Source organism: Geospiza fortis, unplaced genomic scaffold (assembly GCF_000277835.1).
Source record: "Geospiza fortis unplaced genomic scaffold, GeoFor_1.0 scaffold11, whole genome shotgun sequence".
In the NCBI taxonomy this organism is placed as follows: Eukaryota; Metazoa; Chordata; class Aves; order Passeriformes; family Thraupidae; genus Geospiza; species Geospiza fortis.
Window position 1 is genome coordinate 7,092,118 of NW_005054304.1, and position 13,824 is coordinate 7,105,941.

General features: G+C 45.4%; 1 protein-coding gene across 1 annotated transcript; it reads right to left on the minus strand.

Moving 5' to 3' along the window:
* Positions 1–3,543: 3,543 nt before the first annotated feature.
* GPRIN3 (GPRIN family member 3) lies at positions 3,544–12,155 on the minus strand. The gene has a single exon (XM_031066425.1). The coding sequence runs from the start codon at positions 12,074–12,076 to the stop codon at positions 9,719–9,721; it is 2,358 nt and encodes a 785-aa protein (XP_030922285.1). The 5' UTR covers positions 12,077–12,155; the 3' UTR covers positions 3,544–9,718.
* Between the last annotated feature and the right edge of the window lie 1,669 nt (positions 12,156–13,824).

Sequence of the window (13,824 nt, forward strand, 5' to 3'; positions counted from 1 at the left end):
GTAAGTGTGCCGAACTATGTCAGTGAAGGCAAAGAGATAAACCTGTAATAAAGGATATTTCATGTAATGAACCAAGATTAGAGCATATTTTGCATTTGCCTTATGTGGTTTGTAGGACTCATTACAGGGGGCTTACTTAAACTGCTCTACAGATCTTTGATTTCTTAGCCAGCATTTCTCCTTTAAATAGCTGAAGAAGTCACACCAGGTGCAGGGAGATATTTGGATACGACCTGAGCAAGTGTCAGCCCTATTTATTCTCCATTTTTTCTCTCCTGCAGCCCAAAAAAAAGGAAAGCCTTTCCACCAGCCTCTGCCTACAGAGCAGGCACTCAAAGTGTCCAAAACCTAAGGGGAGCCCAGGAGTTCGAGTAGGGTAAGTTACCCTGTAGGGTGAGTTACCAATGCATGGAGACAGTATCTCCCTAGAGGCTTTTCCCTAGCTTTAGACTTATTAAACCTAAGTAATTTGTCTCATTAACTGGCAACTCAGTAGCTGTCCTTGAAAAAGCAAGGGATACAAGAAAGGAAGAAACATGAGGAGTTCCCAAACCTCAGAAGGAGCAGCTTCACGGACGGCCTCACCTCTGCTGGTTCCCAGGCAGACCTGGTGTCTCCTCCTTCTCACGGCCAGGGTGATACAGTCCAGCAGTTCCTGGCTCAGCCCAGGTGTGGGGGCTTTGCAGAAGCCAGCAGACATTCCTGCACACCAGCCATTCTCCACCAGGCACCAAGGGAAAGGTGGGTGCTCAGTGGTTGTGCTCCAGCTGCCAGGGTGTTTTTCACCAGCCCGTGAGAAAAATGTCTTTAACTGCTCTGCTCACTTATGTCTTTCTGATGTTATGTAAGGAAATTGAGAGAAAAAACACTGCCATGAGCAGGTTTCTAATTAGGAAAAGAAATAAAAAGAATTATGGAATTAAGGCAAAACCTCAGCATGAATGACCCAAATCCCTTCCTTGTGCTGCAATCCACAGCAGGCTATTAGAAAACTTTTTAAAAAAAGAAAATCTATCACTAAGATGGCACAGCAAAGTCAAATTCTTTTGTAGGCTGGCACCTGCTTTCCCAAGCAGCTGATCCCACTTGATTTGTCTATTGTAAGTGTGAAGGATGCTTTAGAAAGAGATGTGCTTTGTGACACTAGCACTCCTACAAACATTGCTGAAATATGAGTAACAATGGGGCATACCACAGAGTTTTAGAATCATTGAGGTTGGAAGACTCCTTTAAGATCGTCAGGTCCAACCATCCACCCAACACTACCATGGTAACTCCTAAACCATCTCCCAGCACCACATCCAGATGCCTGTTGAGCACCTCCAGGGATGGCGGCTCCACCACCTCCCTGGTCAACCTATTCCACTGCCTGACCACCGAACAGTGGAAAGGATTTTTCTGATATCTTATCTGAGTCTCCTGTGCCTCAGCTTAAAGCCATTTCCTCTGGTCCTCACACTGCAGAAGAGACCAGTGCCCACCTCACTGCAGCCTCCTTTCATGAAGGGAGTTGTAGAGGATGAAGTACCTCCTGAACCTCCTTTTCTCCTGACAAAACAATGTGAGCTCCCTCAGCTGCTGCTCATGAGTTCTCTAGATCTTTCATGAGCCTTCTTGCCTTTCCCATGCTCCAGTACCTCAATGGACATTTTAAAATGAGGGGCCCAGAACTGAACACAGTGCTAAAGGTGCATTCACCAGCACTGAGTTCAGGGCAGTGATCATTTCCCTAGTCCTGCTAACATCCATCCAATCACCATACCATCACCCTTTCCTAATTTGTGCTGGCAACTTTCTCTTGGTGGTCTGCAGACTGTCACTGCAACTGAGAGCTGCCTACAATGAGTTACCTACTATCACACTGCATAGAGGTGTCTCATCAACAGTGGCTTGCTTTCTGAACATTTCAAGCATCCACAGGTCTCCATGACCTGACCTTAACAGGAGGTAAGAGCACCCTACATTTCTCACCACTGAGATCTTATTTCTCTAAACACTCAGTTGCAGATTTAAGTGCCTACATTTTAAAACATTGGCTAGCCAAACAAGTCATTTTATGGTTCTCATAGGAGCAAGTAATTTGAAATTTGCTGAGGAAATCTTCTTTACCCTCACAATCCTGCTATTGTGAGTGGAAACACCTGTCACAGAGTGATTTTGATGGCATTTGAATCCCTAAGGGCATGGTATTCTCTAGCAGATACCCCAGGATGTAGCATGGCTGTTTGGAAAGCTCACATCCTCAGTAAATCAGTTGGTGTTTGCACAAGAAGCCAGACTTATTCTCTGTTTTTGAAGGCACCATCCCTCTGAAACTGCCATGTTACATGACAAAGTCTGCATCAGCCAGAAAATGTGCACTGGTCATCATTGGTTTGATAGGATGGTAGCTTATTTTCTGCACCAGTCCTTTTTCTGCTGGGTCAGTCCCCTCAGGGTGAGGGATCTTTAGGCTTTTTCCTTACTGCAGCAAGGCTACAAGGATGAAGTACAAAAAGGAGACCTCAGCTTTCCTCCCTACTAAGAGACCTTGACAAATGTAGCACAGAGCTGAATGAACCAAGCTGCCACAGGGAAGGACCCCACTCTGGCAGCTTGAGGACTAATGTTTGGCAGGCAGTGGCATGCAGAAACCTGAACCATACAAGAAGGAATCCAGCAAAGCTCATTAATAAAATACCTTCTGCAATTGCCCAAAGGACTGGGCAATTAGTTGACGCACCCTGACAACTACAAGGCTCAAATAAAGAAATACAAACAACTGTTTTTGGGAATAGACTTCAGCTTAGGGTGAGCAGACAGAACATCACTGGTAGCAGAGGTACCATGCAACTGCATTATCTCAGACTGTTCTGCTCCTGTCCTTTCATCACAGGAAGGTGTGTGCCAAGGTGGGATCCTCATGCCTACTAGAGATAGGTACATGGATATACCATATCTAGGTACATGGATATACCATATCTGCAAGAGCTCTGAGTCAAAACACTGCTACGATCTGTTGTCTTATGATCTTTAGTACTACGAGACAAAACTTCCCCTTTTTTTGGGCTGAAAATAGTTACTGTGATGCTGATGCTCTTGGATTTGTGTGTGGTGTGCAGGCATGCTGGTGGGTGGTGGTGACCATCTGCCACAGCAGTGACACCACAGGGTTAAAACGCTGCCTTTTCCACCTGGGCTCAGGGGTGGCTGTGCTGGGTGAGTAATGTGCAGTTCTGTGGCAGGGGGCTGCTGAAAGGCTGAGTGAATTGGTGCCAAAGGGGGAGCAGCAGCTGGTGCAGAAGAGCCTGTGCTCATGAGCAGCTGCGCAAAGGCACTGCACTGACACAGAAGGAAGCAGACAGGTCTCTTCTCTGGCAGGGACAGCACGTGGAAGCTTCCACCACCACGCTGAGCTTTGCCAGGTGCCAGATCTCAGGCCTGAATCCAGAAAGCCCTTCGTGGCTGCTCTGACCTACACACACCCATCAATTCTGGCAGAATGTTCACCCTTAAAAGTCCTTTCTTTTCCCATGTCAGCCTACAAACAGAGACCCAGAATAATTAAGACAGTGCTCATTTTATTGTACTCAGCATGGAAACCAGATGTGAAACAGCAAAACATTAAATTCCTAAGGGACTCAGTCAGGTGGGTAACATTGCTTTAGTATCACTTTAAGACTTTTCACATGCAAACTTTTGTTGGTATGTCTCAAATGAATGCCATGGTACACCTGGTAGCCTAAGACTAGTTTTATTTTGTACAGTACATCACATTCAATCAGTGTAACTATAAAATTAATAAAGCCACAATAATATTAGTTGTTGTTAGAAGCCTCCAAGTTGGTTTTCTTCTGATGCTGGCTGACTCATGGCCATAGTTTTTGAAATTAAAAATTCAGATACACTTCCTACCTTTAATTCTGGGCAGAAACGCCCAGTACTCTCCAGTGTCACTGAGACCTTTACTTCACAACTTAGACTCAGTGATTTTATGTGCCACAAACACACAAACAATTCTCTTCCATTTTATGGAAATTCCTCAGGGCAGTGTCTAAACTTGCTTCTGATGGACTTGAAACTATCGACTGTGAACTGAGCTAAGGGAAGTGTCATGAGGATCCTCCAGCAGAAGGGTCACCTCTTACAGCAGAGCTGCTGAGAAGTATCTGAGCGACTCATATTCTGCAGCAGATAACTGCTGGAGACGTTGCAGGCAGATTTGTAATTTATTTCTACTCCAAGGAGTGTCAGTCTTAGCAGAAAGCTAATAAAAACTTAAGGTCTCATATTCAAATGGGGATTAGTTGATGTGATTCTGTTCCCAAGGAGATCAGATGCTTCCTATCACCCACAGTCTACTTTTCAGAGACCTAAGAAAGAGAAGGATTTAAACTTGCCTCAAGGTTGTGGAAAATGCTAAGCCTCCAGCATTCAATCAGAAGGGCAAAGGGAAAAAAATCATATTAGAGCATGAGTGATGCATGAGACCTGCACACATGTACTTGCCTTTTAAACAGGGACACACACATAAGCTTACCTACATCAGAATTTTTCCTAGAGGAAAAAATATTTCCTCTCTGTGTGATTTGGCTCAGTAATAACATCACTTTTCTTTAAAGAAGCCTGAATGATGAAAAGTAGGTTTCACTTTGCAAAATCTTCTTTGCTGGGATTTGATGCAAAATCCACACTATAAACTCTAGGAGGGATGAGCTACTCAGAAAAACACAAAGCAGAAAAAACAATATATCTCAGCATAAAAAAAAAAAAAAAAAGAAAATCAGTTTGGCTCAATTCAGCGGTAATACTTCAGTCTTCCTTTTAAACACCTACAGTGACTCAAGGGGGATAATTCAGGCCCCTAAAAGAATATTGAAGCCAGTTCAAGTTACAGGACCTGACCTTCAGGTCACACCACAGCATCTAATGGCACCAGAGACATTTTGTAGTGTGCAGTATTTGGGTGAGGATCTACCTTCATGTCTTTGGGACACCTGAAAATACTGACCACTCATACAGGCATCACAGAGACACCAAAAAATAAACAAGCAGAGATTGGGTACTGAAACATGGAGTTAGGGAAACGACCACAGCCCTTAATTTTCTAAGCCCACAGAGTCTGACAATCAGTTGTCTGTCATTCAGAGCAGCCATTCCCACAAGCTGTGTGCAAAAGTTACTCTGTTGTGGCAGCATTTTGCATTAATTTTTAAAAGGTGTGGAAGGACAGACACAAAACAAGATAATGGAGTTAATAAGTTAATAAAATTTGTACTTTCATACAGACCTTGCATATACTGAGCTAACTAATGAAACACTGGTATGGTACATTCCATGAAGTTTCCAAACTGAAAACCAGCAGCAGCCAATTTGAATTCCTCATCAACACTGATTGTCATTTGGATTTCCACCTCTAACTTTAACACTTCAACGCAGTAATGAAACTTAAGAGAAAAGCTAATGCTATTTAAGAGCATATATTCAACTTGTTGAATCTCTTCAATATACTTCTTCAAACAGTGCATTTTACAAGCTCTTATGTTTTAATGGCAGTAACAACAGGTGGACTGCTTAGAGGTTTTCTTGAATCCTATTTGGGTATATCTGTAAATACTAGCAAAATATACAGCCTTTGGAAATATTCATTTTCCTAAAAGACATGGGATGCCAACAAATAGAAAAATACATGAGGTAAGAAAACAAGTGGGTAAAAAAGATATAAGAATGGGAATTCATTGTGAAGCACCTACACCAACTTTATTTTACTTCTGTTTTAGTCCTTCCCTCCCCATGTTTCTCAGCAGTTTCTTCTTCTGTATTCAAAAGAATGTTTTCTTCTCCTGAAATGAAGAAGACAGATATTGCCCTACTTGTCCCTTCAGCTCTTTCCCCACTCTTGTCCAAACCAAGTCAGCAGAAATGATGCAGAATTTCAGCACTCATGCCCGAACAACACAAAGCTAGTAGATCCAAACCAAGTGCACACAGATGGATATCATAGCCTCATGTGAAATCCAGGACTATATTGTAAATTGCCTGCAATAAGATATTCCTTCAGCTCAGGTATTGTATTGGCAACACTGAAACATGCTTATTCTCATCTTTGGATCTAGGGGGCATATGGTGGAAAGCCCCCTGAGTGAAACTAGAAGTAAATCTTCCATTCTTATTCACTGCTTTGATTAATATGGTTCAAAAACAACTTGGAACAAAAAAAAATTAAAAATTTAAGAGTTATTTCAACTGGCTAGGTTGCAACACAGGTTTGGGGTTTTTTTAAAATATATATTTGCTCTTGGGAATGACAAAGGATTTTCTGTTCTGAATCCTCCCTTTATTAGGCCAAGTGGATTTCCTTGGTTGCTGCCTATGCAACTAATGCAACATGATTCTGAGTCACTGGGCAGAGAAAAAGAATGGGGGGGATGGCACACGGATCATCTCCGCCCACTCTCAGCCATATCACTACTCCAAGTGCATTTTCATTTTTGAGACTGACACGACACCACGAACAGCCTTTCTTGGCTGCTATAAGCACTCTCAAATGCATAATATTTGCTAATTGCTACCCCCAATGTGGTTGTTCTGCTGTTGGTGAAAGATGTATCGACAGTGAGGATTCACATTGTCGCCTGGACATTGTATTCAGGAGGAAGCACTAATCACCAGTGTCAAATAGCAGGTTGCCTACAGTCTGCCCTAGCAAGGCACAGTCAAAACCTAAAATATTTTCCACGAGATGTGCTGGTGTTTATCGACTCATTTTTATGTGTTGGCTTTTGGCACTTTATTGCTTGGCTTCCAACACACGTCTGCAGGACTTCTGCAGCCACCAGACAGTGACATGGACAATTTGCATCTTTGCACTCATATTTGCCCAGAAGACAGGCTGAGCACTACATTTTGTTTCAGTTATGCCCATGAAGTTGTTTAGGTGCAGCCACTCAGGAACTTCGGCGCTTTGCAGTACAAATGCACTGGTGAAATTTTCCTAGAAGAAAGGTCATTTGGGGTGGGGAAGGGAGGTGGACCAGCTACTGGAGACTCACAGCTGAAAGAAGCTGCAAGGAACCAGGGGAGATCTCTCATTCCTTGCAAAGAAGCAGTAAGTCCAGTGCTGCCCCAGCATCCTGCTCATTCATTGCCAAGCCTAGTTTGCTCTCAATAAAGCAACTCATACCCATATCCTAGAAATATTTTGCAGAGCTGGCGCTAAAGGATAAAATTCATGGAAATCAGTGAATGAGTGATAGCTGTTTATTCTCCTCTGGAAGAAAAAAAAATAGGACAATCCATTTGCATATTCAGACTGAGCATATTTGTAAAGGGACAGTTCAGAATAAGCTGGCTCACAGCTACAGCAAGGGGAATGCAGAGGGGGACGAGCTGAGCCAAGGGACACGGCTTCACAGGAAGACAGGCTGGGCAGCAGCTAGCAAGGGAAGGGGCAGAAGGGAGGAAAAAGGAGCAGCACAGAGCCTTGGACCTGGACAGGACACAGCAAGAATGCAGGCAACTCAGGGAACCTTGTCAGGGCTGACACAGACACAATGCGGGAAGAGACACTGAACTTGTTGACTAACCTGACCTAATGATACTGTCAATATTAATCCCACACAGAACTTCACATGAAACTCACATCTCAGACACTGCTAGGAAGAGGGTGGAAACAGCAGTACTAACAGAAAAAAGGTTGGAGACTTTCCTCCTGGTAGGTAGAGGTGGGAAGATGCTCTCTAATGTGGTGTTTCAGAATTAAAAACTCAGCACCACAAGTAGGAGAGGACTTGAAATAACATACAGAAATTGAACAAGAATGTGACATAAAGCCCCCTGGTATATATCTGAGGAAAACTAGAAGTCAATCCAGTACTATGCTTAGGGACAACACTTTTCATTGCACTGGGTTAAAATGTTGTATCTTACAGTATTTTACTTTTCTGCTGGGGAAAAACTGCCCCCAAACAGCTACTATGAAGGTTTGGCAGTTGATATACTCAAGAAGTCTGGCCTCCTAAATAACTGGGGACCACTTCAGGTTCACTTCACAAAAAAAAAAAAAAAAAAAAAGAAAAAAAGAAAAAAGATACTAATACTCATTTACACGGTGTAAACCTGTAAGATTTACAGTAAATTGTAAGAGCAAGATCTACAGAGCAAGTCAGGTGTGTGGTACTAGAGGCAGAAATAAATTATCATCATGATTCATGAAAAATCTTTAATGGACTAAAAGTATCTCCTATTTAACTCTAGTACTCTGCAGGATTACAATATCCAAATAATCAGTGCTTTGCAGGATTGATAACTAAATTTTCTACAAACTGCAGGAGTTCCCCAGCCTCCCATAATGAATGCTAGTGGACAAAATACAAAGCTACTGGGAAACACATTTCCCAAGTTGGAAAAATATTATTAAGAAATGAGACCAACATATATTTGAGACATTATTGTATATCATACTTCTGGAGAAACAGTCACTAAGCTACCTTTTATTAGCAGTTTCTATAACTAAGTTCAGAGATACAGCAAAGATTGTCTCAAGATTTCAGTACTGCTGCAAATTTTTCAAGTTAACAGTATAATGGTTCATAATATAGAGTGTTAGGTAAAACAAAATAACACATAGGCTAAATAAATGGTATTTGGGTTTTGAAAGGCAGCGAGAAAAGCACCAAAATACTGAAAAAAACAGTAGAGTTGGCTAAGGACTTAAAGGGAAAAAAAATCATCAGTGTAACACACTGGACACAGAGGCTCATGGACCCCAATGCACAGGAAAGCCTGCTGCTATGGGAAAACATTACTGTGCATCTCTGGAGAGAGAAGAAAAATCCACATCACTTTAAAGAGTGACTTAGAACAGAGGTGCTCAGTGCCACAGGAGGCTGGGAGCAGGGGCTGCCCATGCCACCTGAGGAGGCAGAACAGCTCCCTGCTTTTTAAAGACTTGGCGGGAATAGCAGAGAAAGGGTGGGCACCGCCCTGCTGGGTGCAGGTCCATCTACCGATGCGCTCTCGATGGCTCACACCTTAAGAGTGGCCACTGCAGGGGACAAACAGCATCTCTCTCACACCTCCCCTTCTGGCCATCAACATCCCACAGATTTAGCTTCTCCCAAAGAGAGAATCCTTCAGTCTTGATCCTCATGCTTTGCCTGGTTCTGCATTTCAACAGGAGGGGAAGACCGGGCTCTCTGGGGCTCACTGAGACCGGCGCCCCACAGTATCAGCAAAGTGAGGCTGCTCAGTGATCAATGTCCATAGCCTGTTCATGGACTGCCTCAGCACAGATAACTTACAAACCAGGAAAGCTGTCTTGTATTAGGTCTTTACAGCTGTTGAACCTTAATTCCACCTCCCTCAGCTTCCTTCAGTCCACCCCTTTAGGTAAGACCTCATAATGCACATAAATAAATTCCCATAATTCTGACAATCCCTCCGCTTCCTGCTTTATCAGAAGGTGCTGCTCTCCCTGCAGCAAGGTGGCAATTGAAATTTGTGCTTTTGCTAAGTGCCTAACTTTTCATCTGACAGCAGTCAAGGTTGGGGCATAATGTGGAAATACACCAGCTGTGACAATAATAATGGCAGGATGGAGCATGTGGCTAGTCAGAAAACAAAGGGAAATAATTTTCCACTGTTGCATCACAACCCCAATTACACAACCAAACAGCAGGACTTGAGGGAAGGGATTCTCTCCACCACCACAGGTATTTAGGCACCCCTGCAAACCATGTCAGTCTAACACAGAGGAAGGAGCAGGTCGGACGCAGCAATTAGGACGCCTAAAATTCTGCAGCATGGACTGGAACACGTTGTGCTGCCTCCCTTTTAGTTTTTTATTTGAGGATGTATCTGAGGAAATGGATTTCCGGGTCTGACTGTTCTGGGCCCGGATCAGTTTCTCGTGTTCCCGTATTTGTCTCTGTAAGTGGTTCTGGATGGCAATTCCCAGGGATTCTGGATCGAGGGAAGCACCATAAACCTCCCACGTCATTCCTTGCTCATCCCAAACAACATCCCTGACGTGTTTGGACTGCTTCACGTGTACTTTGGCCTCCATGGCTGGGGTGGAATGCTTTTTGTTTTCCCCCAGGTTTGGCACAGCCTGAGAGGAAGCAGGAATCACTGCAGTGTGGAGATCGTGTCCGGACTGCCTGGCCTGGAGGCCCTGCTGCTGGGGAGCTGCTGATGCTGCCACGGGAGGGGCAAGACTTGCAGGACTCACACTCAGCTCGGGTGTCAGTCCTGCCTGCAGGTTCTGGCCAACAGCCACCTGAGACTGGCCGCTGTCTCCATGGCCTCTGCTCTCCCTCTCATCCTGTGGGCACACCTTGGCACGGACAGCAGCAGGCTGGCTGCCAACACTCAGCCCTCCTTTAGGATCAAGCACCACCAAGTTTTTTTCCTTTGGTTTTACCACAGATTGATTAGGACTGGCCTGCCCTTGACTCCCACCCTTGCTTTGCACAGGCTTTTGCTCAGAGCTGCCCAGGACCTCCTTCTGCTTGGCTTCACTGTCCTTGCCAGAGAGTAAAGGTGACCGGCTGCTTCCTGCATGAGGGATGAGATCTTGCACGTTGTTCTGGGTTCCTGGGACAGCATCAGTGCAAGTGGTGCTTGGCTCACCAACACCACTCCCAGACTGTGATGGAGTTTGATTACTGGAGTCAACTCCAAGCTGCTCAGCTGGGATGGGCTTTGGTGGGACTGGAGCATCCTTTGGCAACTGAGCATCATCCTTGACATCACAGGCTGCACTGCTCATTTCAGCATTACCCACAGATGTTCCTTGAGAGGTACCAGCTGCAGGGGAGCAGGGGAGAACAGGTTTCGTGTTATCTGCTGATACTGGAGATGCCACATCAGATGGGACCCCAGGCTGGGTTTGGGCTGAAGCAGTCACAGCCACAACAGTCGATTTTGATGTGATACCAGGAGAACATGGAGACTTTTGTTGTGAGGATAAACTGTCAGTAAGTGCAGCCTGGCTCAGCCCCATACCTCCTTGGTAAATTATGTGCAGTTCTTCCTTCTCCTCTGGAGGAGGATTCCCTTTTAAGAAGGCAGCAAAGATGCTGGGACTGGTGGAAGCTGATTTGCTCTCCACAGTAGCCACGGCCTGAACCTCAGCATCCCGCCACGTCCTGCTCACAGCTTCCTGAGTACAAGGGCTGCTCTCTGGCTGAGCTGTCATTGTACCTGTTTCTCTGAATTTGGAGAGCTGGGTGGGGCTTGGACTCCCAGGCATGGGGCCCAGGTTATGTACAGGATGGGGACTCCCGTGGCCAGACTGGGCTGGTGCCTCGCTGCTCTGCACCGCTTCAGTTTTATCTGGGGGATGCGACTGTGGCGTGGCTGCAGTCCCACCTTTTGCCTCCAGACTGGTCTGAGAGTCTCTTCCCAGGTCAGCTTCGGTTTGTCCTGCTGCCAAGGCTGACTGACACTCAGCAGAAGCATTTTTCTCTGCCTCCCTGTCTTCTTCCCCTCTTTGCAGAAGGTTGGCCTGAGAAGTATGACAGAATTGATTAACCCCGACAGGATCACCCGGGGAAGAATAATTTAACACTTCAAGTGCTGGCTGATCATCAGTTCCTTGAGGTTTCAAGGCAGAGTCGTCTATTTGTGTCAGGGAGCTCGTTTTGGCCTGGCTGCCTTGCACAAACTGCCGGGAGCTCTGGGGGGCTGGCATCATCTCTGGCCCTTGCCCCGCCGAGAGGGCTCCTGCAGCAGCAAGGGCTGGCACTACCGGGATGCCCGCTGGCTGGGAACAACCAGCAGGCTTTACATCTGCAGGATGCCCCTCTGCAGTTGTGCTGGCCAGCCTGGGAGAAAAGGCTTCCTGCTGGCTGCCATCATCTGTGTGGCACTGCTCACACCTCTGCGTGCTGGCAGCACCTGCGCAGGTCAGGTCGAAGAAGCAAACCCCAGCTGAGCCGGACGGCGCGCAAGGGAAACCATTGCTGGCCCTCTCGCCACTGGGGGCTTGGGGCTGGTGCTTGGCAGGCTGCAGGTCTCCCAGGTGCTCCTCCTCTGCAGAAGCTGAGACCAGGGAAAGCTTGGCAGATCTCAGAGGGTCTGGTACAGTCCCCATGGACTGTCTTCAAGATGTTTGTCCTCAGCTTCTCCTTGGAGTTTTCTCGCTGGGCAGGCTGTTGACAACAGGTTTCCTGTGAAGCTAATCTGTTAATGAAACAAACACAGTGTTAGCAGCAGTCAGATTCAAGAAAGAGTACCCATAACTAATTGATTTTACAGTGTGAGGAGAAATACTTGCAGGCAGCGGGGGAAGTGAAGCATCCAATTCTGTCTGAAAGTCAAAAAAGACACAGATTTCAAGGCCCTCCCAATTCTCAGGTCAGGATGGAGAAAACAATACTAGGGATAAAGCAACATGAGCTTCTGTGCTGTTGATACATTAATGAAAACACTGACATGCCAAGAGGAAGGAAAAAAAAAGAAATATGAAATGTAAGAAGAGGTACAGACTTTGCATGGAAGTTTGAGCCACAAAATAAAATCCCTGTGATAACATTCTCTAGCAAGCCACCCATGGAAGGAAATGCCTACGTGAAGAACAGATCCCTAGGTTTGAGTGGATTCCACATCTCCAGTGAGCACCAGTTCCCCCTTCTTCTTAAGGATATCCTTTCTAGCTCCACTACCAACAAGGACAGGGTCACAGGGGGCAGAGATCAATTCAGACTAATGTGGATGAACCAAAACCTCACTGGTAAAAGGAATACAGAGGGATCACAACCTGCTGGGTGATGCAGATAGAAACCAAGAGGAGGTGCTGCGCACTGTTGTGGTGTTGTGAGGGCCCCAGGAAGAGGTAAGAGATGAGAATTTGACTCCATGTTCTCAGAAGGCTGATTTATTATTTTATGGTATTATATTATATTAAAATAAATTATATAGTAGAACTATACTAAAGAAAGAGAATGGATACATCAGAAGGCTAGAAAGGAACGAATAATAAAAACCCGTGACTGACCAGAGTCCCAACACAGCTGGACTGGGATTGGTCATTAATTAAAGACAATTCACATGCTGGGTAAACAATTCTCCATATCACATTCCAAAGCAGCAAAGCAGGGAGAAGCTGAAGCTTCCCAGCTTCCCAGGAGAAGAAATCCTGGTGAAGGGATTTTTCAGAAAATATCATGGTGACACTGCACACCAGGGCTGTGCACATACTCACTGCTGTCACATTGAGAGCCTTTGAAATAATTACAAGGAAGCCAGCTTGATTAACAAATAGGGGTACAGATGACCTAGAAATCAACTTACAGGTAAGTGGTATGAAATTGAAAGGGGAACATTGCAGCACTGCAGAACAGGAGGGGTTCATGCCATACCCAGGGAAATGTGGGGGAGGGATTTTAAGCAGGTAGAACAGAGTAATCCAGGTTGGAATCATGCCAGGACTGCAGAGAAATCATCCCTTCAAACTGGAGGTGATGTCCAAATGTGTTTGCTGGCTTTCCAAAGGGCTTAGCCTGGACACTGCTAGAGATCAAGGATGGGATCCATGTCCCAGCAGAGTGGTGGTGGCCAGGGATAAAATCCCACTCCACTCTTTTAAGCTTCAGGCCATCTGTGCTTGTTTAAAAAGCTTTCACTAGCTTATGCTGCCAGCAAAACAGGTATGAGACCTGGGAGACACTCAAGTTGTGTTAACCTGATGACAAGAACATTGCTGTACCTGTTTGTGTGCCCCAGGATCTCCCTTGATACATTACTAGGGAGATGATGCTGGAAGCAGTGGAGCTGTCACTCAGCTGTTCCAGACCCTCCCTACCCACTAGCAAAATCAACAAAATTTCTCTCCAGAAAAAT